Source organism: Panulirus ornatus, chromosome 1, assembly GCF_036320965.1.
Source record: "Panulirus ornatus isolate Po-2019 chromosome 1, ASM3632096v1, whole genome shotgun sequence".
NCBI lineage: Eukaryota > Metazoa > Arthropoda > Malacostraca > Decapoda > Palinuridae > Panulirus > Panulirus ornatus.
The window spans coordinates 13018910-13043592 of record NC_092224.1 but is presented as its reverse complement, the minus strand read 5'-3'; the positions used below and the strand labels follow the sequence as shown (position 1 = coordinate 13043592).

Below are 24683 nucleotides of genomic sequence, written 5' to 3'. Positions count from 1 at the left end.
CCCTGGGCATTACTGAATTACATGCTAGTTGATACATGAGCAAAAGAGACTTTAGATGTGAGTGTGATAAGAAGGGCAGCTGCTGGAATATCTGATCATTACCTTCTGGGGATGAGAATGAAGATTTGTAAAAGGTGTCTGGAGGAAGAAATGCTATGGGTGAGAAGAGAATGGTGAAAGTAAGTGAGCTTAGAAAAGAGATTTATGTGAAGATATACCAGAAGAGACTGAGTGTCGAATAGCAAGAGGTGAGAGTAATAGAAGCTAGGGAAGAGATATATGGGGCATGCACCAAGAGGGAAGCGGGCAGGTTAGAAAGGGTAGTGAGTGGTGAGATGACAAGAGAGAAAAAAGAGGTATATGGATGGCACAGACAGGGATGGAGTGCAAATGACTCAAAGATGTATTAGAGAAAATGGCAAAAGTCAAGAGGAAGATGGAGTTAAAAAGGAGGGAAAATGAGGGGTGAGCAAGTATCAGTAAACTTCAGGGAGAATAAGATGTCTTGGAGGATGGTTAATAGTGTGGAAAAAAAGGAACATCAGTGTTGGGGAGAAAATAGTTGGGTAGTGACAGGTAGTGATGAGGTGAGGTGGATAAACTCAGACTTGGACAAGATATCTACGTGGGGATGAAAAAATCTGGTTAAGGTGATGCTATCAAAAATTCCTTACAGCTTTCCTCTCTCCTTCAACAGTTCTGTAATTCCACCTCTTGACTCAGTGAACATACTTGGTATCACTGTAGCATCCACTATATTTTGCGAACATTATATCATGGAAATAGCTAATCCTGCCTCTAAGAAACTGGGAGTCCTGTTTAGATGTCATTTCTTTTCTTACAAGCAGTTGCTCCATTCATATAAAGGACTGATCCATCCTTGGATGGATTACTGCTCTCACATCTGAGGTGGTTCTAGCTCTGAATCCTTATTTGAGGGAGTTGAGTCGCAAGCAGTCAGACTTATAAACTCCCCGAGGCCAACTTCAGTACTTGACCTACTTGCCCTATGCCACATTGATGGGTCACTTTCCCTCTTCTATAGGTATTATTTTGGTTTTTGCTCCCAAAAGCTGGCTGCTTATGTACTTCCACCAATAACTAGACCACACAATACTCAGTAAGCTGCTGCATCATATGTTTCTGTGTGGCCACTGGCATCTCAAGAGTGGGCCATTCTAATACCTGTTTTTTTCCCAGCATTTTGGAACTCTCTATCCTCTCATGTCTTTCCAAACGACATGACACATTTTAAAAGACAGGTTTTTCACTTCCTAAAAATTTTCTAAACATTTTCCTTTATCTATTCTTTTTCCCCAAAGTTGGCTACTTATGTGCCTCTATCAATAGCTAGACCATGCAACACTCAGCAAGCTGCTGCATCATACAATTACTGTGTGGCCATTGGCATCTCGAGAGTAGGCCATTTTAATAACTATTTCTTTCCCAATACTTTGGAACTCTCTACCCTCTCATGTCTTTCCCAGTGACATGACACATTTTAAAAGACAGGTTTTTCAATTTCTAGAAATTCTAAAAATATTTTCCTTTGTCTCTTCTTTTTCCTTTTTATCAACCTCTCTATATTTCAACTACACCTGGCCTTGATGTGAAATTTTGTTCATGACTAGAGCCTCCAATATAAAAAGAAAAAAAAAGTTGAGTATTTTGAGGGACTGTTGAAAGTGTTTGATGACAGGGTGGCAGATGTAGGATGTCTTGGTTTTGTCAGTATGTGAAGTGAGAATGTTCGGTGGAGAGAGGAGTGGTGAACACCTTGCATATGATAAAATGTGGCTAGGCAGTTGGAGTGGATGCCACTGCAGTTGAATTCTTAAGAAATGGGGTCAAGATTTTCATAGTATATATGGATCATGGTGAGGTGCTTATGCATTGGCAGAATGCATAAATAGTGCCATTGTGTAAAGGCAAGGGAGAAAGGTGAGTGTTTAAACTACATAGGCTTAAGTCTGTTGAGTCTACCAAGTAAGTTATAAGAGACAGTAGTGCTTGAGGGGTTGATGACATGTACAAAGCATCAGAATGGGGAGGAACAGTGTGGTTACAGAGGTGAGAGGGCGACTATGCAGTCTGAAGGGAATGAAAGGGCCTGGGAAGTGAGTCAGTTGTTGTTTGCTGATGACACTGCACTGGTGGCATATTCAAGTGTGAAACTGTTGATATTGGAGACTGAGTTTAGGATAGTGAGTGAAATGAGGAACTTCTGAGTAAAAGCATGGTTTTTAGGTTTAGAAGGGTAAAGGGATGGGTTAGTTGGGGTGTAACTTTGAATAGAGAAAATTTGGAGGAAGTGAAATGCGTTCTCTGCTTAGAACTGGGTATGGTAGCAAATGGAAGTATGGAAGCAGAAGTGATTTATAAGGTGGATGAAAGGGTGACAGCTCTGGGAGCATTGTAGAATGTGTGAAAAGGGAGTTCACTCTCTGGTAGGTCAAAAATGGATATGTTTGTAGGTATAGTAGTCTCAACAATATTATACAGATGCAAGGCATGGACTACAGCTGAGGGTGTGCAAAGGAAGGTGGAAATGTTGGAAACAAAATTTTTGAGAATATGTGGTACGAGGTGGTTTGACTGAGTAAGTAATAAAAGGGTAAGGGGGAGGTGTGGTAATAAAATGATTGTAGTTGAGAGAGCTGAAAAAGGTGTGCTTATATGGTGTGGACACTCGGAATGAATGCATGATAAGAGGGTAACAAAGTGGATATATGTGTCAGAAGTCGAGGGGACAAGTAGAAGGGGTAAACAAAATAGGGGGTGGAAGTTTGGAGTGAAAAGGATTCTGAGTGATTGGGGTCTGAACATGCAGGAGGGTGAAAGGCATGAAAGGGATAGAGTGAACTGGAACAATGTGGCATACAGGAGTCAATGTGATGTCAATGGACTCAACCAGGGTATGTGAAATGGTTGGGGAAAAACCATGAAAAGGTTGTGAGGCCTGGTTCCAGAGAGGGAGATTAGTTTTGGTGTATTGTACTTGACAGGCAAAGAGTGGATGTGAGCAAATGTGGCCTTACTTCATCTGTTCCAGGAACATCCTTGCTAATGCAGGAGATTGCAATAAAAAAAAAGGAAAAATCTTGCACATATTCCAGGCTGATTTTGGAGATTCATCTCCCTCTGCAGCCAATTCTGGAATCAAGCTGTACTGTTGCTCCTCTAATCAGTTAAGATCATTGAAGCTATAGGCAATAGCTATATATACCCTCCACAAACTGACTAATTAGTTACATTTTCAAAATATGTCCAAGGAATCTTTAATGTTCTTGCAGGCTGGGCAGTACATAAACTTTCCGGTACTTTTCAGTAATAAGTTTAAACATTTTCAAGCCCAAGATATTAACACCATTTTCTCTTATTGCTTTAATACCATCTCTCAATCTTGGTGCTATTTCACAGTTTTCAATAACTGTCAAGCCAAAAAGAAATGGTTCTTGAGTATATATTGAGAACCTTGCCTTTCAGGAATTTCCAGTGTTAATTATGATATATCTCCTTCACATGAGGTGAGAGACACTCCCAATAAAGGTACTTATCAATTACAATTTGTTTCAGATATCTCATTCATTGATATATGATGAAGTATAACTAGGAAAAAATTTTCAACAAGCCTTTGTGTCTTACTCATTAGGCAAACTAAGATGAACCAGTGTAATAATTGCTTAGGGAAGATGGCATCAGAAATAACTGTAATGGTTCCAGGATTCACATTCTCCATTTCAGTCCTCATCACATCAACTAAACAGAAGTACTCATGAAGTCGGGTATATAATAGCAATGGTAAACATGATTAAGATTTCTGACCAGGTGTTTAACCTTTTGAGCACTCATCCACATAAAAGTTCATCTTATACAAAATCATCCATCTCAATGATAGAAATTTATCTCAAAGTTGAGCAATATACAACTAATTGGGATGGGCAACATGACTGAGCAATATACAACTAATTGGGATGGGCAACATGACTGACTGACCAAAACACCCTATATCTGCCACTCTATCATCAAACACATTTAACAAACCTTCAAAATAATCACTCCATCTCCTCACATCACCACTACTTGTAATCACCTCCCCATAGCCCCTTTACTGAAGTTTCCATTTGTTCCCTTGTCTTATGCACTTTATCTACATCCTTCCAAAGCATCGTTTTATTCTCCCTAAAATTCAGTGATACTCTCCCCAACTCTCATTTGCCCTCTTTTTCGCCCCTTGCACCTTTCTTTTGACCTCCTGCCTCTTTCTTTTATACATCTCCCACTCATTTGCATTATTTCCCTGCAAAAATCATCCACATGCCTCTCTCTTCTCTTTCACTAATAATCTTACTTCTTCATCCCACCACTCACTACCCTTTCTAATCTTCCCACCTCCCACACTTCTCATGCCACAAGCATCCCTTGTGCAAGCCATCACTGCTTCCCTAAATACATCCCATTCCTCCCCCACTCCCCTTACCTCCTTTGTTCTCACGTTTTTCCATTCTGTACTCGGTCTCTCCTGGTACTTCCTCACACAAGTCTCCTTCCCAAGCTCACTTACCCTCACCACTCTCTTCACCCCAACATTCTTTCTTCTTTTCTGAAAACCTCTACAAATCTTCACCTTCGCCTCCACAAGATAATGATCAGACATCCCTCCAGTTGCACCTCTCAGCACATTAACATCCAAAAGTCAGTATGTTTGAAGGAAAATTGGTTCCAACGTTATATGGTTGCGAGGTGTGGGTTATAGATAGAGTTGTGCGGAGAAGAGTGGATGTGCTGGAAATGAGATGTTTGAGGACAATAAGTGGTGTGAGGTGGTTTGATCGAGTAAGTAATAATAGGGTAAGATAGATGTGTGGTAATAAAAAGAGTGTGGTTGAGAGAGCAGAAGAGGGTGTTTTGAAATGGTTTGGTCACATGGAGAGAATGAGTAAATGAGGAAAGATTGACCAAGAGGATATAAGTGTCAGAGGTGGAGGGAACGAGGAGAAGTGGGAGACCAAATTGGAGGTGGAAAGATGGAGTGAAAAAGACTTTGAGTGATCGGGGCCTGAATATGCATGAGGGTGAAAGGCGTGCAAGGAATAGAGTGAATTGGAACGATGTGGTATAACGGGGTTGACGTGCTGTCAGTGGATTGAACCAGGGCATGTGAAGCGTCTGGGGTAAACCACGGAAAGTTCTGCGAGGCCTGGATGTGGAAAGGGAGCTGTGGTTTCAGGCATTATTACATGACAGCTAGAGACTGAGTGTGAACGAATGTGGCCTTTGTTGTCTTTTCCTAGCACTACCTCGCACACATGAGGGGGGAGGGGGTTGTTATTTCATGTGTGGCGAGATGGCGATGGGAATGAATAAAGGCAGACAGTATGAATTATGTACATGTGTATATATGTATATGTCTGTGTGTGTATATAAATGTATACATTGAGATGTATAGGTATGTATATTTGCATGTGTGGACATGTATGTATATACATGTGTATGTGGGTGGGTTGGGCCATTCTTTCGTCTGTTTCCTTGCGCTACCTCGCTAACGCGGGAGACAGCAACAAAGCAAAATAAATGAATGAATAAATAAATGAATAAAAATATATATATATATATATATATATATATATATATATATATATATATATATATATATATATATATATATATATATATAAACCAGGTATTCCCAATCATCAGTCCTTTTTCAGCACATAAATCTACAAGCTCTTCACCATTTCCATTTACAACCCTGAAAACCCCATGTATACCAATTATTCCCTCAACTGCCACATTACTCACCTTTGCATTCAAATCACCCAACACTATAACTCGGTCTCGTGCATCAAAACCACTAACACACTCATTCAGCTGCTCCCAAAACACTTGCCTCTCATGATCTTTCTTCTCATGCCCAGGTGCATATGCACCAATAATCACCCATCTCTCTCCATCAACTTTCAGTTTTACCCATATTAATCAAGAATTTACTTTCTTACATTCTATCACATACTTCCACAACTCCTGTTTCAGGAGTACTGCTACTCCTTCCCTTGCTCTTGTCCTCTCACTAACCCCTGACTTTACTCCCAAGACATTCCCAAACCACTCTTCCCCTTTACCCTTGAGCTTCATTTCACTCAGAGCCAAAACATCCAGGTTCCTTTCCTCAAACATACTACCTATCTCTCCTTTTTTCACATCTTGGTTACATCCACACACATTTAGGCACCCCAATCTGAGCCTTCGAGGAGGATGAGCACTCCCCACGTGACTCCTTCTTCTGTTTCCCACTTTAGAAAGTTAAAAAAAAAAAGAAAAAATACAAGGAGGGGAGGATTTCTGGCCCCCCGCTCCCGTCCCCTCTAGTCGCTTTCTACGACACGCGAGGAATGCGTGGGAAGTATTCTTTCACCCCTATCCCCAGGGATAATATACATATATATATACACATACACACACATACACACACACATGCACACATACACACACACACACATACATATATATACATGTGAAAATGTAAGAAACAATTTAGAAAACTGAAACTTCTAGCTTGAAATGAAATGAAAAAAAGCGAGATATACATAAGTATACTTATGTAAGTAGGAGAGATGGCCAGAGAGCATTATTGGATTACGTGTTAATTGACAGGCGCGCGAAAGAGAGACTTTTGGATGTTAATGTGCTGAGAGGTGCAACTGGAGGGATGTCTGATCATTATCTTGTGGAGGCTAAGGTGAAGATTTATATGGGTTTTCAGAAAAGAAGAGTGAATGTTGGGGTGAAGTGGGTGGTGAGAGTAAGTGAGCTTGGGAAGGAGACTTGTGTGAGGAAGTACCAGGAGAGACTGAGTACAGAATGGAAAAAGGTGAGAACAATGGAAGTAAGGGGAGTGGGGGAGGAATGGGATGTATTTAGGGAATCAGTGATGGATTGCGCAAAAGATGCTTGTGGCATGAGAAGAGTGGGAGGTGGGTTGATTAGAAAGGGTAGTGAGTGGTGGGATGAAGAAGTAAGAGTATTAGTGAAAGAGAAGAGAGAGGCATTTGGACAATTTTTGCAGGGAAAAAATGAAATTGAGTGGAAGACGTATAAAAGAAAGAGACAGGAGGTCAAGAGAAAGGTGCAAGAGGTGAAAAAAAGGGCAAATGAGAGTTGGGGTGAGAGAGTATCATTAAATTTTAGGGAGAATAAAAAGATGTTCTGGAAGGAGGTAAATAAAGTGCGTAAGACAAGGGAGCAAATGGGAACTTCAGTGAAGGGTACAAATGGGGAGGTGATAACAAGTAGTGGTGATGTGAGAAGGAGATGGAGTGAGTATTTTGAAGGTTTGTTGAATGTGTTTGATGATAGAGTGGCAGATATAGGGTGTTTTGGTCGAGGTGGAGTGCAAAGTGCGAGGGTTAGGGAAAATGAGTTGGTAAACAGAGAAGAGGTAGTAAAAGCTTTGCGGAAGATGAAAGCCGGCAAGGCAGCAGGTTTGGATGGTATTGCAGTGGAATTTATTAAAAAAGGGGGTGACTGTATTGTTGACTGGATGGTGAGGTTATTTAATGTATATGACTCATGGTAAGGTGCCTGAGGATTGGCGGAATGCGTGCATAGTGCCATTGTACAAAGGCAAAGGGGATAAGAGTGAGTGCTCAAATTACAGAGGTATAAGTTTGTTGAGTATTCCTGGCAAATTATATGGGAGGGTATTGATTGAGAGGGTGAAGGCATGTACAGAGCATCAGATTGGGGAAGAGCAGTGTGGTTTCAGAAGTGGTAGAGGATGTGTGGATCAGGTGTTTGCTTTGAAGAATGTATGTGAGAAATACTTAGAAAAGCAAATGGATTTGTATGTAGCATTTATGGATCTGGAGAAGGCATATGATAGAGTTGATAGAGATGCTCTGTGGAAGGTATTAAGAATATATGGTGTGGGAGGCAAGTTGTTAGAAGCAGTGAAAAGTTTTTATCGAGGATGTAAGGCATGTGTACGTGTAGGAAGAGAGGAAAGTGATTGGTTCTCAGTGAATGTAGGTTTGCGGCAGGGGTGTGTGATTCTCCATGGTTGTTTAATTTGTTTATGGATGGGGTTGTTAGGGAGGTGAATGCAAGAGTTTTGGAAAGAGGGGCAAGTATAAAGTCTGTTGGGGATGAGAGAGCTTGGGAAGTGAGTCAGTTGTTGTTCGCTGATGATACAGCGCTGGTGGCTGATTCATGTGAGAAACTGCAGAAGCTGGTAACTGAGTTTGGTAAAGTGTGTGAAAGAAGAAAGTTAAGAGTAAATGTGAATAAGAGCAAGGTTATTAGGTACAGTAGGGTTGAGGGTCAATTCAATTGGGAGGTGAGTTTGAATGGAGAAAAACTGGAGGAAGTGAAGTGTTTTAGATATCTGGGAGTGGATCTGGCAGCGGATGGAACCATGGAAGCGGAAGTGGATCATAGGGTGGGGGAGGGGGCGAAAGTTCTGGGAGCCTTGAACAATGTGTGGAAGTCGAGAACATTATCTCGGAAAACAAAAATGGGTATGTTTGAAGGAATAGTGGTTCCAACAATGTTGTATGGTTGCGAGGCGTGGACTATGGATAGAGTTGTGTGCAGGAGGATGGATGTGCTGGAAATGAGATGTTTGAGGACAATGTGTGGTGTGAGGTGGTTTGATCGAGTAAGTAACGTAAGGGTAAGAGAGATATGTGGAAATAAAAAGAGCGTGGTTTTAATTTTCCAAAAGAAGGAACAGAGGGGGCCAGGTGAGGATATTCCAAAAAAGGCCCAGTCCTCTGTTCTTAACGCTACCTCGCTAACGCGGGAAATGGCGAATAGTTTAAAAGAAAATATATATATACATATATATATATATATATATATAATGTTCTTTTTTTTTTTTAATTTTCCAAAAGAGGGAACAGAGAAGGGGCCCAGGTGAGGATATTCCCTCAAGGGCCTAGTCCTCTGTTCTCAACGCTACCTCGCTAATGCGGGAAATGGCGAATAGTATGAAATATATATATATATATATATATATATATTTTTTTTTTTTTTTTGCTTTGTCGCTGTCTCCCGCGTTTGCGAGGTAGCGCAAGGAAACAGACGAAAGAAATGGCCCAACCCACCCCCATACATATGCCTTGATTCAATCCACTGACAGCACGTCAACCCCGGTATACCACATCGCTCCAATTCACTCTATTCTTTGCCCTCCTTTCACCCTCCTGCATGTTCAGGCCCCGATCACACAAAATCTTTTTCACTCCATCTTTCCACCTCCAATTTGGTCTCCCTCTTCTCCTCGTTCCCTCCACCTCCGACACATATATCCTCTTGGTCAATCTTTCCTCACTCATTCTCTCCATGTGCCCAAACCATTTCAAAACACCCTCTTCTGCTCTCTCAACCACGCTCTTTTTATTTCCACACATCTCTCTTACCCTTACGTTACTTACTCGATCAAACCACCTCACACCACACATTGTCCTCAAACATCTCATTTCCAGCACATCCATCCTCCTGCGCACAACTCTATCCATAGTCCACGCCTCGCAACCATACAACATTGTTGGAACCACTATTCCTTCAAACATATCCATTTTTGCTTTCCGAGATAATGTTCTCGACTTCCACACATTCTTCAAGGCTCCCAGAATTTTCGCCCCCTCCCCCACCCTATGATCCACTTCTGCTTCCATGGTTCCATCCGCTGCCAGATCCACTCCCAGATATCTAAAACACTTCACTTCCTCCAGTTTTTCTCCATTCAAACTCACCTCCCAATTGAATTGACCCTCAACCCTACTGTACCTAATAACCTTGCTCTTATTCACATTTACTCTTAACTTTCTTCTTCCACACACTTTACCAAACTCAGTCACCAGCTTCTGCAGTTTCTCACATGAATCAGCCACTAGCGCTGTATCATCAGCGAACAACAACTGACTCACTTCCCAAGCTCTCTCATCCCCAACAGACTTCATACTTGCCCCTCTTTCCAAAACTCTTGCATTCACCTCCCTAACAACCCCATCCATAAACAAATTAAACAACCATGGAGAATCACACACCCCTGCCGCAAACCTACATTCACTGAGAACCAATCACTTTCCTCTCTTCCTACACGTACACATGCCTTACATCCTCGATAAAAACTTTTCACTGCTTCTAACAACTTGCCTCCCACACCATATATTCTTAATACCTTCCACAGAGCATCTCTATCAACTCTATCATATGCCTTCTCCAGATCCATAAATGCTACATACAAATCCATTTGCTTTTCTAAGTATTTCTCACATACATTCTTCAAAGCAAACACCTGATCCACACATCCTCTACCACTTCTGAAACCACACTGCTCTTCCCCAATCTGATGCTCTGTACATGCCTTCACCCTCTCAATCAATACCCTCCCATATAATTTGCCAGGAATACTCAACAAACTTATACCTCTGTAATTTGAGCACTCACTCTTATCCCCTTTGCCTTTGTACAATGGCACTATGCATGCATTCCGCCAATCCTCAGGCACCTCACCATGAGTCATACATACATTAAATAACCTTACCAACAAGTCAACAATACAGTCACCCCCTTTTTTAATAAATTCCACTGCAATACCATCCAAACCTGCTGCCTTGCCGGCTTTCATCTTCCGCAAAGCTTTTACTACCTCTTCTCTGTTTACCATATATATACATATGTACATATATACATATATATATATATATATACATACACACACATATGCACATATACACACACACACACATATACATATATATACATATGAAAAATGTAAGAAACAATTTAGAAAACTGAAACTTCTAGCTTGAAATGAAATGAAAAAATGAATGTCACATAATGGTTCAACCTCTGGCTATGGAAAAGGGAAATGTATAATTTATTTACACAAACGTCAATAGCAGTTCTCATCAATTTAACCACTGTATCAATAAGCTGGATGTTTTGGCTCTGAGTGAAACGAAGCTCAAGGGTAAAGGGGAAGAGTGGTTTGGCAATGTCTTGGGAGTAAAGTCAGGGGTTAGAGAGAGGACAAGAGCAAGGGAAGGAGTAGCAGTACTCCTGAAACAGGAGTTGTGGGAGTATGTGATAGAATGTAAGAAAGTAAATTCTCGATTAATATGGGTAAAACTGAAAGTTGATGGAGAGAGGTGGTGATTATTGGTGCATATGCACCTGGGAATGAGAAGAAAGATCATGAGAGGCAAGTGTTTTGGGAGCAGCTGAATGAGTGTGTTAGTGGTTTTGATGCACGAGACTGGGTTATAGTGATGGGTGATTTGAATGCAAAGGTGAGTAATGTGGCAGTTGAGGGAATAATTGGTATACATGAGGTGTTCAGTGTTGTAAATGGAAATGGTGAAGAGCTTGTAGATTTATGTATGTATGTATATATATATATGTATATATATATGTATATATATATATGTATATATATGTAGATTTATGTATGTATGTATATATATATATATATATATATATATATATATATATATATATATATATATATATTATTTTTTTTTTTTTTTTTTTTTGCCGCTGTCTCCCGCGTTTGCGAGGTAGCGCAAGGAAACAGACGAAAGAAATGGCCCAACCCACCCCCATACACATGTATACACATACACGTCCACACACGCAAATACACATACCTATACATCTCAATGTACACATATATATACACACACAGACAGATACATATATACCCATGCACACAATTCACACTGTCTGCCCCCATTCACTCCCATCGCCACCTTGCCACACATGGATTACCATCCCCCTCCCCCCTCATGTGTGTGAGGTAGCGCTAGGAAAAGACAACAAAGGCCCCATTCGTTCACACTCAGTCTCTAGCTGTCATGCAATAATGCCCGAAACCACAGCTCCCTTTCCACATCCAGGCCCCACACAACTTTCCATGGTTTACCCCAGACGCTTCACATGCCCTGATTCAATCCACTGACAGCACGTCAACCCCAGTATACCACATCGATCCAATTCACTCTCTTCCTTGCCCGACTTTCACCCTCCTGCATGTTCAAGCCCCGATCACTCAAAATCATTTTCACCCCATCTTTCCACGTCCAATTTGGTCTCCCACTTCTCCTTGTTCCCTCCATCTCCGACACATATATCCTCTTGGTCAATCTTTCCTCACTCATTCTCTCCATGTGCCCAAACCATTTCAAAACACCCTCTTCTGCTCCCTCAACCACGCTCTTCTTATTTCCACACATCTCTCTTACCCTTACATTACATACTCGATCAAACCACCTCACACCACACATTGTCCTCAAACATCTCATTTCCAGCACATCCACCCTCCTGCGCACAACTTTATCCATAGCCCCCGCCTCGCAACCATACAACATTGATGGAACCACTATTCCTTCAAACATACCCATTTTTGCTTTCCGAGATAATGTTCTCGACTTCCACACATTCTTCAGGGCTCCCAGGATTTTTGCCCCCTCCCCTACCCTATGATTCATTTCCGCTTCCATGGTTCCATCTGCTGCCAGATCCACTCCCAGATATCTAAAACACTTTACTTCCTCCAGTTTTTCTCCATTCAAACTTACCTCCCAATTGACTTGACCCTCAACCCTACTGTACCTAATAACCTTGCTCTTATTCACATTTACTCTTAACTTTCTTCTTTCACACACTTTACCAAACTCAGTCACCAGCTTCTGCAGTTTCTCACATGAATCAGCCACCAGCGCTGTATCATCAGCGAACAACAACTGACTCACTTCCCAAGCTCTCTCAGCCACAACAAACTTCATACTTGCCCCTCTTTCCAAAACTCTTGCATTCACCTCCCTAACAACCCAATCCATAAACAAATTAAACAACCATGGAGACATCACACACCCCTGCCGCAAACCTACATTCACTGAGAACCAATCACTTTCCTCTCTTCCTACATGTACACATGCCTTACATCCTCGATAAAAACTTTTCACTGCTTCTAACAACTTGCCTCCCACACCATATATTCTTAATACCTTCCACAGAGCATCTCTATCAACTCTATCATATGCCTTCTCCAGATCCATAAATGCTACATACAAATCCATTTGCTTTTCTAAGTATTTCTCACATACATTCTTCAAAGCAAACACCTAAACCACACATCCTCTACCACTTCTGAAACCACATTGCTCTTCCCCAATCTGATGCTCTTTACATGCCTTCACCCTCTCAATCAATACCCTCCAATATAATTTACCAGGAATACTCAACAAACTTATACCTCTGTAATTTGAGCACTCACTCTTATCCCCTTTGCCTTTGTACAATGGCACTATGCACGCATTCCGCCAATCCTCAGGCACCTCACCATGAGTCATACATAATAACCTTACCAACCAGTCAACAATACAGTCACCCCCTTTTTTAATAGATTCCACTGCAATACCATCCAAACCTGCTGCCTTGCTGGCTTTCATGTTCCGCAAAGCTTTTACTACCTCTTTTCTGTTTACCAAATCATTTTCCCTAACCCTCTCACTTTGCACACCACCTCGACCAAAACACCCTATATCTGCCACTCTATCATCAAACACATTCAACAAACCTTCAAAATACTCACTCCATCTCCTCACATCACCACTACTTGTTATCACCTCCCCATTAGCGCTCTTCAATGAAATTCCCATTTGCTCCCTTGTACGCACTTTATTTACCTCCTTCCAGAACATCTTTTTATTCTCCCTAAAATTTAATGATACTCTCTCACCCCAACTCTCATTTGCCATCTTTTTCACCTCTTGCACCTTTCTCTTGACCTCCTGTCTCTTTCTTTTATACATCTCCCACTCAATTGCATTTTTTCCCTGCAAAAATCGTCCAAATGCCTCTCTCTTCTCTTTCACTAATAATCTTACTTTTTCATCCCACCACTCACTACCCTTTCTAATCAACCCACCTCCTACTCTTCTCATGCCACAAGCATCTTTTGCGCACTCCATCACTGATTCCCTAAATACATTCCATTCCTCCCCCACTCCCCTTACTTCCATTGTTCTCACCTTTTTCCATTCTGTACTCAGTCTCTCCTGGTACTTCCTCACACAAGTCTCCTTCCCAAGCTCACTTACTCTCACCACCCTCTTCACCTCAACATTCTCTCTTCTTTTCTGAAAACCCATACAAATCTTCACCTTAGCCTCCACAAGATAATGATCAGACATCCCTCCAGTTGCACCTCTCAGCACAGTAACATCCAAAAGTCTCTCTTTCGCTCGCCTGTCAATTATCACATAATCCAATAACGCTCTCTGGCCATCTCTCCTACTTACATATGTATACTTATGTATATCTCGCTTTTTAAACCAGGTATTCCCAATCACCAGTCCTTTTTCAGCACATAAATCTACAAGCTCTCACCATTTCCATTTACAACACTGAACACCCCATGTATACCAATTATTCCCTCAACTGCCACATTACTCACCTTTGCATTCAAATCACCCATCACTATAACCCGGTCTTGTGCATCAAAACCTCTAACACACTCACTCAGCTGCTCCCAAAACACTTGCCTCTCATGATCTTTCTTCTCATGCCCAGGTGCATATGCACCAATAATCACCCATCTCTCTCCATGAACTTTCAGTTTTACCCATATTAATCGAGAATTTACTTTCTTACATTCTATCACATACTCCCACAACTCGTGTTTTAGGAGTACTGCTACTCCATCCCTTGCTCTTGTCCTCTCACTAACCCCTGACTTTACTCCCAAGACATTCCCAAACCACTCTTCCCCTTTACCCTTGAGCTTGGTTTCACTCAGAGCCAAAACATCCAGGTTCCTTTCCTCAAACATACTACCTATCTCTTCTTTTTTCACATCTTGGTTACATCCACACACATTTAGACACCCCAATCTGAGTCTACGAGGAGGATGAGCACTCCCCGCGTGACTCCTTCTGTTTCCCATTTTTAGAAAGTTAAAATACAAGGAGGGGAGGATATATATATATATATATATATATATATATATATATATATATATATATATATATATATATATATATATATATGTGTGTGTGTGTGTTTTGGAAAGAGGGGCAAGTATGAAGTCTGTTGGGGATGAGAGAGCTTGGGAAGTGAGTCAGTTGTTGTTCGCTGATGATACAGCGCTGGTGGCTGATTCATGTGAGAAACTGCAGAAGCTGGTGACTGAGTTTGGTAAAGTGTGTGGAAGAAGAAAGTTATGAGTAAATGTGAATAAGAGCAAGGTTATTAGGTACAGTAGGGTTGAGGGTCAAGTCAATTGGGAGGTGAGTTTGAATGGAGAAAAACTGGAGGAAGTGAAGTGTTTTAGATATCTGGGAGTGGATCTGGCAGCGGATGGAACCATGGAAGCGGAAGTGGATCATAGGGTGGGGGAGGGGGCGAAAATTCTGGGGGCCTTGAAGAATGTGTGGAAGTCGAGAACATTATCTCGGAAAGCAAAAATGGGTATGTTTGAAGGAATAGTGGTTCCAACAATGTTGTATGGTTGCGAGGCATGGGCTATGGATAGAGTTGTGCGCAGGAGGATGGATGTGCTGGAAATGAGATGTTTGAGGACAATGTGTGGTGTGAGGTGGTTTGATCGAGTGAGTAACATAAGGGTAAGAGAGATTTGTGGAAATAAAAAGAGCGTGGTTGAGAGAGCAGAAGAGGGTGTTTTGAAGTGGTTTGGGCACATGGAGAGAATGAGTGAGGAAAGATTGACCAAGAGGATATATGTGTCGGAGGTGGAGGGAACGAGGAGAAGAGGGAGACCAAATTGGAGGTGGAAAGATGGAGTGAAAAAGATTTTGTGTGATCGGGGCCTGAACATGCAGGAGGGTGAAAGGAGGGCAAGGAATAGAGTGAATTGGAGCGATGTGGTATACCGGGGTTGACGTGCTGTCAGTGGATTGAATCAAGGCATGTGAAGCGTCTGGGGTAAACCATGGAAAGCTGTGTAGGTATGTATATTTGCGTGTGTGGACGTATGTATATACATGTGTATGGGGGGGGTTGGGCCATTTCTTTTGTCTGTTTCCTTGCGCTACCTCGCAAACGCGGGAGACAGCGACAAAGTATAATAAAAAAAAAATAATAATATATGTGTGTGTGTGTGTGTGTGTATACATTGAAATGTATAGGTATGTATATGTGCGTGTGTGGACGTGTATGTATATACATCTGCATGTGGGTGGGTTTGGCCATTCTTTCGTCTGTTTCCTTGCGCTACCTCGCTAATGCAAGAGACAGCCACAAAGTATAATAAATTAATAAATAAATGTCGAAATGTATAGGTATGTATATGTGCATGTGTGGGCGTTTATGTACATACATGCGTATGTGGGAGGGTTGGGCCATTCTTTCATCTATATCCTTGCGCTACCTTGCTAACATGGTAGACGGTGATTAAGTATAATAGAAATAAATAAAATGTATATACATACATCTGTGTTGTTGATTGGTTGGTTAGGATAGTTAATGTATGTATGGTTCATGGTGAAGTGCCTGAGGATTGGCGGAATGCATGCATAGTGCATTTATACAAAGGCAAAAGGGATAACTGTGTGTTCAAATTACAGAGGCATAAGTTTGTTGAGTATCCCTGGGAAATTGTATGGAAGGGTATTGATTGAGAGGTTAAAGGCATGTACAGAGCATCAGACTGGGGAAGAGCAGTGTGGTTTCAGAAATGGTAAAGGATGTGTGGATCAGGTATTTGCTTTGAAGAATGCATGTGAGAAATACTTAGAAAAACAGATGGATCTGTATGTAGCATTTATGGATCTGGAGATGGCATATGATAGAGTTCATATAGTATGGTGGGGGAGGCAAGATGCTAGAAGCAGTGAAAAGCTTTTACCAAGGATGTAACGCATGTCTATTAATAGGAAGAAAGTGACTGGTTTCCAATGAATGTTGGTTTGTGGTAGGGGTGCGTGATGTCTCCATGATTGTTTAATTTGCTTATGGATGGGGTGGTTAGGGAGGTGCATGGAAGAGTTTTGTTGAGGGGGCAAGTATGCAGTCTGTTGTGGATGAGAGGGCTTGAGAAGTAAGCCAGTTGTTCGCTGATGATACAACACTGGTGGCTGATTCGGGTGAGAAATTGCAGAGGTTGGTGACTGAGTTTGGTAAAGCAAGTGAAAGAAGAAGGCTGAGAGTAAATGTGAATAAGAGCAAGGTTATTAGATTCAGTAGGGTTGAGGGAAAAGTTAATTGGAGTTAGTTTGAAGGAGAAAAACTGGGAGAAGTGAATTTTTTTAGATATCTGGGAGTGGATTTAGCAGCAGATGGAACTATGGAAGCAGAAGTGAGTCACAGGGTGGGGGAGGGGGCAAAGGTTCTTGGAGCGTTGAAGAAAGTGTGGAAGGCAAGAATGTTAGCTAGGAGCAAAAATGGGCATGTTTAAAAAAATAGTGGTTCCAACAATGTTATTTGGTTGCAAGGCATGGGCTATAGATAAGGTTGTGCGGAGGAGGGTGGATGTGTTGGAAATGAGATGTTTTAGGTCAATATGTGGTGTGAGGTGGTTTGATCAAGTAAGTAATATAAAGGTAAGAGAGATTTTTTTTTTTTTTTTGCTTTGTCGCTGTCTCCCGCGTTTGCGAGGTAGCGCAAGGAAACAGATGAAAGAAATGGCCCAACCCACCCCCATACACATGTATATACATACGTCCACACACGCAAAATATACATACCTACACAGCTTTCCATGGTTTACCCCAGACGCTTCACATGCCCCGATTCAATCCACTGACATCACGTCAACCCCGGTATACCACATCGCTCCAATTCACTCTATTCCTTGCCCTCCTTTCACCCTCCTGCATGTTCAGGCCCCGATCACACAAAATCTTTTTCACTCCATCTTTCCACCTCCAATTTGGTCTCCCTCTTCTCCTCGTTCCCTCCACCTCCAACACATATATCCTCTTGGTCAATCTTTCCTCACTCATTCTCTCCATGTGCCCAAACCATTTCAAAACACCCTCTTCTGCTCTCTCAACCACGCTCTTTTTATTTCCACACATCTCTCTTACCCTTACGTTACTTACTCGATCAAACCACCTCACACCACACATTGTCCTCAAACATCTCATTTCCAGCACATCCATCCTCCTGCGCACAACTCTATCCATAGCCCACGCCTCGCAACCATACAACATTGTTGGAACCACTATTCCTTCAAACATACCCATTTTTGCTTTCCGAGATAATGTTCTCGACTTCCACACATTCTTCAAGGCTCCCAGAATTTTAGCCCCCTCCCCCACCCTATGATCCACTTCCGCTTCCATGGTTCCATCCGCTGCCAGATCCACTCCCAGATATCTAAAACACTTCACTTCCTCCAGTTTTTCTCCATTCAAACTCACCTCCCAATTGACTTGACCCTCAACCCTACTGTACCTAATAACCTTGCTCTTATTCACATTTACTCTTAACTTTCTTCTTTCACACACTTTACCAAACTCAGTCACCAGCTTCTGCAGTTTCTCACATGAATAACCACCAGCGCTGTATCATCAGCGAACAACAACTGACTCACTTCCCAAGCTCTCTCATCCCCAACAGAGAGCAGAAGAGGGTGTGCTGAAATGGGTTGGACATATGGATAGAATGAGTGAGGAAAGATTGACAAAGAGGATATATGTGTCAGAGGTGAAGGGAACAAGGAGAAGCAGAAGACCAAATTGGAGGTGGAAGGATAGAGTGAAAAAGATTTTGGGTGATTGGGGCCTGATGTCTGGTCCTATGGTTTTTAAGACTGATTCAGGAGGATAATTGTTTATTGCCTGTCACACCACTTCACTGCATATATTTCTATTAGTGTTTTATATGTCGGGGTGAAAGGATCTGTGAGTAGAAGTTATTAAAGTGTAAGGCAGGGGTAAGCTATCAATTTCTATTTGGGGAATGTCACGAGATATGGAGTGGTTTGCATGGGAGGGGTCTAGTAAAGTTGCAAAGAAAATAGTGTTTAGCAGGTTGAAGTGGTATTCTACTGGGAAGATCTTGGTTTTACTGTGTAGGTGTTGAGAGGTTGTGGTTGCTTGGCAGCCAGCAAATGTTCTGAGTTCTCCAATTTGAGTGCCTTACAGATTTGATATAACCTGCTCTTGAGAAGGTACTGAGAGATGGTGCTCCACAAATATAAAGCTCCCTTGCTGTTTATAAAAACATGTAGTTAAACAAGAGATACACACAAGCCAAATAAGAAAGCTAATTTTCAATTGTAAACACATCAAGTAACTGGACTATGGAACAGTCTTTCCACATCTAAACCACCTCTATTCATTTCACTAAAATTATGGCACAAACCTCTCCTGTGATACAACTACAGGAAAGCAAGCAATCTGCATTACCCACCTGCATTGCTACACCCTTGATGAGCTCCACAACTGATGACTGAGTAATTGGAGGGATGATAAGTTTCATCTCAGAGGGTGGTAATGCAATTTCTCGTAATGTGATGCTATTGTACCTGCAAAGCATATGTAAACTTATAGTCTACCACATAAAAATATGCTATAAGAATGATTGTTTTCCATTTTACAAGAAAATATCTCTTCTGAAGTAAAAAAAAAAAATAAAATCATATCCTCAACTTCCACCTCTACAAAAACAAAAGAAACAATTACCAAGGGTTACTGATGAAAAGTGAACAAATGGAATGATGCAATGCTAATTAACCATCTAAAATTTGTTCTCAATTATTTCAGAATAATAAAAGCAGTTCCAGGGGTATTCTGTACCTCAAGTTTTTACATTTACCTAAATCATATTAAAAGCAGGTTAAGAAAATTTTCCACTTCCAGTACTTTGTAATGTGTACAGCCAAGCTTGTTTATGAATCCTGCAAAGCATGAGCCTTTTGTTGATGCTTTTGCTGCATATGAGCCCTCCTTTTCACCCACACATCCATCACTTCCAAGCCATGTCAACAGAGCCCATGCGACCACAATGGCCTTCTCCTTCTGGGAAACTTATCAAGGTATCTGTATAAACAATGTAGAAACGGCCCCAATCCTGCTGATAAATCTCACCTCCTTCACCTTGGGATACTATATAATTACCTATTTTTACTGTATGGGAAAGTTTTATAGTCTTGGATCCCCATCTTTGGAACATTTTCAACTATTGTACATCCTCTTATATTCATGTAAGCTGTCTGCATTAACAATGTCCTCAATCATTCTGTTCCATTCATCCAGTCCTTGTGCTTCTTCAGTATAAGAGGGTGTGCTGAAATGGTCTGGAAATATGGAGAGTATGAGTGAGGACCAATTGACAAAGAGGGTATTATGTCAAAAGTGAAGGGGACAAGAAAAGGAGACCAAATTAAAGATGAATGTATGGCGTGAAAAAGATATTGAATCCTCAGTGCCTGAACATGCAGGAGGGTGGAAATTGTGCATGAGATGGAGTGAACTTGAATAATGTGGTACAGAGAGCCAAGGAAACTAGGGAATGTGAAAGGGCATGGAAAAAACAAGGAAAGATCTGTCTGGTCTCATTGTGTAGAGGGGCTGTGGTTTTGGTACCTTACCCACGACAGCTAAAGAATGGATGAGAGAAGAGATAAAAAATTACAAAAACATCCTCTTCTACTCCCCCACAGCTGTTCGCAACTCCATGTCATCGTCATATCACCAGGAAACAGATGAAGAAAGGCCACATCCCCTCACATCCATACTCGAGCTGTCGTGTAATGCACCAAAACCACAGGCCCAACAGACATTTCCATGGTTTACCCTGGATGCTTCACATACTCTGGTTCAGTCCAGCGACAGAAAACTACATTGTTTTAATTTCCATGGTAAACCATGGAAAGCTGTGTAGGTATGTATATTTGCGTGTGTGGACGTGTATGTATATACATGTGTATGTGGGTGGGTTGGGCCATTCTTTTGTCTGTTTCCTTGTGCTACCTCGCTAATGCGGGAAACAGCGATAAAGCAAAATAGATAAAAATAAATATAATATCCCTGGGAATAGGGGAGAAAGAATACTTCCCATGCATTCCCCACGTGTCGTAGAAGGCGACTAAAGGAGATGGGAGCGAGGGGCTAGAAACCCTCTCCTCCTTGTATTTTGACTTTCCAAAAGGGGAAACAGAAGAGGGAGTCAAGCAGGGAATGCTCATCCCCCTCAAAGGCTCAGATTGAGGTGTCTAAATGTGTGTGGATGTAACCAAGATGAGAAAAAAGGAGAGACAGGTAGTATGTTTAAGGAAAGGAACCTGGATGTTTTGGTTCTGAGTGAAACAAAGCTCAAGGGTAAAGGGGAAGAGTGGTTTGGGAATGTCTTGGGAGTAAAGTCAGGGGTTAGAGAGAGGACAAGAGCAATGGAAGGAGTAGCACTACTCCTGAAATAGTAGTTGTGGGAGTATGTGGCAGAGTGTAAGAAAGTAAATTCTAGATTGATATGGGTAAAACTGAAAGTGGATGGAGAGAAATGGGTGATTACTGGTGCATATGCACCTGGGAATGAGAAGAAAGATCATGAGAGGCAAGTGTTTTGGGAGCAGCTGAATGAGTGTGTTAGTGGTTTTGATGCACAAGACCGGGTTATAGTGATGGTTGATTTGAATGCAAAGGTGAGTAATGTGGCAGAGGGAATAATTGGTATACATGGGGTGTTCAGTGTTGTAAATGGAAATGGTGAGAGCTTGTAGATTTATGTGCTGAAAAAGGACTGGTGATTGGGACTACCTGGTTTAAAAAGCGAGATATATATAATGTGCTGAGAGGTGCAACTGGAGGGATGTCTGATCATTATCTTGTGGAGGCTAAGGTGAAGATTTGTATGGGTTTTCAGAAAAGAAGAGTGAATGTTGGGGTGAAGAGGGTGGTGAGAGTAAGTGAGCTTGGGAAGGAGACTTGTGTGAGGAAGTACCAGGAGAGACTGAGTACAGAATGGAAAAAGGTGAGAACAATGGAAGTAAGGGGAGTGGGGGAGGAATGGGATGTATTTAGGGAATCAGTGATGGATTGCGCAAAAGATGCTTGTGGCATGAGAAGAGTGGGAGGTGGGTTGATTAGAAAGGGTAGTGAGTGGTGGGATGAAGAAGTAAGATTATTAGTGAAAGAGAAGAGAGAAGCATTTGGAAGATTTTTGCAAGGAAAAATGCAATTGAGTGGGAGATGTATAAAAGAAAGAGACAGGAGGTCAAGAGAAAGGTGCAAGAGGTGAAAAAGAGGGCAAATGAGAGTTGGGGTGAGAGAGTATCATTAAATTTTAGGGAGAATAAAAAGATGTTCTGGAAGGAGGTAAATAAACTGCGTAAGACAAGGGAGCAAATGGGAACTTCAGTGAACGGTGCAAATAGGGAGGTGATAACAAGTAGTGGTGATGTGAGAAGGAGATGGAGTGAGTATTTTGAAGGTTTGTTGAATGTGTTTGATGATAGAGTGGCAGATATAGGGTGTTTTGGTCGAGGTGGTGTGCAAAGTGAGAGGGTTAGGGAAAATGATTTGGTAAACAGAGAAGAGGTAGTATAAGCTTTGCGGAAGATGAAAGCCGGCAAGGCAGCAGGTTTGGATGGTATTGCAGTGGAATTGATTAAAAAAGGAGGTGACTGTATTGTTGACTGGTTGGTAAAGTTATTTAATGTATGTATGACTCATGGTGAGGTGCCTGAGGATTGGAGGAATGCGTGCATAGTGCCACTGTACGAAGTCAAAGGGGATAAGAGTGAGTGCTCAAATTATAGAGGTATAAGTTTGTTGAGTATTCCTGGTAAATCATATGGGAGGGTATTGATTGAGAGGGTGAAGACATGTACAGAGCATCAGATTGGGGAAGAGCAGTGTGGTTTCAGAAGTGGTAGAGGATGTGTGGATCAGGTGTTTGCTTTGAAGAATGGATGTGAGAAATACTTAGAAAAGCAAATGGATTTGTATGTAGCATTTATGGGTCTGGAGAAGGCATATGATAGAGTTGATAGAGATGCTCTGTGGAAGGTATTAAGAATATATGGTGTGGGAGGCAAGGTGTTAGAAGCAGTGAAGAGTTTTTATCGAGGATGTAAGGCATGTGTACATGTAGGAAGAGAGAAAAGTGATTGGTTCTCAGTGAATGTAGGTTTGCGGCAGGGGTGTGTGATGTCTCCATGGTTGTTTAATTTGTTTATGGATGGGGTTGTTAGGGAGGTGAATGCAAGAGTTTTGGAAAGAGGGGCAAGTATGAAGTCTGCTGTGGATGAGGGAGCTTGGGAAGTGAGTCAGTTGTTGTTCAATGATGATCCAGCGCTGGTGGCTGATTCATGTGAGAAACTGCACAAGCTGGTGACTGAGTTTGGTAAAGTGTGTGAAAGAAGAAAGTTGAGAGTAAATGTGAATCAGAGCAAGGTTATTAGGTACAGTAGGGTTGAGGGTCAAGTCAATTGGGAGGTAAGTTTGAATGGAGAAAAACTGGAGGAAGTAAAGTGTTTTAGATATCTGGGAGTGGATCTGGCAGCGGATGGAACCATGGAAGCGGAAGTGAATCATAGGGTGGGGGAGGGGGCGAAAATCCTGGGAGCCTTGAAGAATGTGTGGAAGTCGAGAACATTATCTCGGAAAGCAAAAATGGGTATGTTTGAAGGAATAGTAGTTCCAACAATGTTGTATGGTTGCGAGGCGTGGGCTATGGATAGAGTTGTGCGCAGGAGGGTGGATGTGCTGGAAATGAGATGTTTGAGGACAATGTGTGGTGTGAGGTGGTTTGATCGAGTAAGTAATGTAAGGGTAAGAGAGATGTGCGGAAATAAAAAGAGCGTGGTTGAGAGAGCAGAAGAGGGTGTTTTGAAATGGTTTGGGCACATGGAGAGAATGAGTGAGGAAAGATTGACCAAGAGGATATATGTGTCGGAGGTGGAGGGAATGAGGAGAAGTGGGAGACCAAATTGGAGGTGGAAAGATGGAGTGAAAAAGATTTTGTGTGATCGGGGCCTGAACATGCAGGAGGGTGAAAGGAGGGCAAGGAATAGAGTGAATTGGATTGATGTGGTATACCGGGGTTGATGTGCTGTCAGTGGATTGAATCAGGGCATATGAAGCATCTGGGGGAAACCATGGAAAGTTGTGTGGGGCCTGGATGTGGAAAGGGAGCTGTGGTTTTCGGGCATTATTGCATGACAGCTAGAGACTGAGTGTGAACGAATGGGGCCTTTGTTATCTTTTCCTAGTGCGACCTCACACACATGAGGGGGGAGGGGGATGGTATTCCATGTGTGGCGAGGTGGCGATGGGAATGAATAAAGGCAGACAGTGTGAATTGTGTGCATGGGTATATATGTATGTCTGTGTGTGTATATATATGTGTACATTGAGATATATAGGTATGTATATTTGTGTGTGTGGACGTGTATGTATATACATTGTGTATGGGGGTGGGTTGGGCCATTTCTTTCGTCTGTTTCCTTGCGCTACCTCGCAAACGCAGGAGACAGCGACAAAGTGAAATAATAAATAAATAAATATACATAAGTATACATATGTAAGTAGGAGAGATGGCAAGAGAGCGTTATTGGATTACGTGTTAATTGATAGGCACGCGAAAGAGAGACTTTTGGAAGTTAAAGTGCTGAGAGGCGCAACTGGACGGATGTCTGATCATTATTTTGAGGTGGCGAAGGTGAAGATTTGTAGGGGTTTTCAGAAAAGAGGAGAGAATGTTAGGGTGAG

At 41.8% G+C, this 24683-nt stretch overlaps 1 protein-coding gene across 4 annotated transcripts in view; it reads right to left on the bottom strand.

Annotated features, from left to right (window-relative positions):
- fab1 (fab1 kinase) overlaps window positions 1-24683 on the bottom strand; it is a 1098541-nt gene that overhangs the window by 260132 nt on the left and 813726 nt on the right. For all 4 annotated transcript variants that reach the window (XM_071675364.1, XM_071675510.1, XM_071675419.1 and 1 more), the window contains exon 19: window positions 19384-19498. In XM_071675364.1, coding sequence (XP_071531465.1) covers window positions 19384-19498 — 115 coding nt within the window. The remainder of the gene's footprint in view (window positions 1-19383; window positions 19499-24683) is intronic.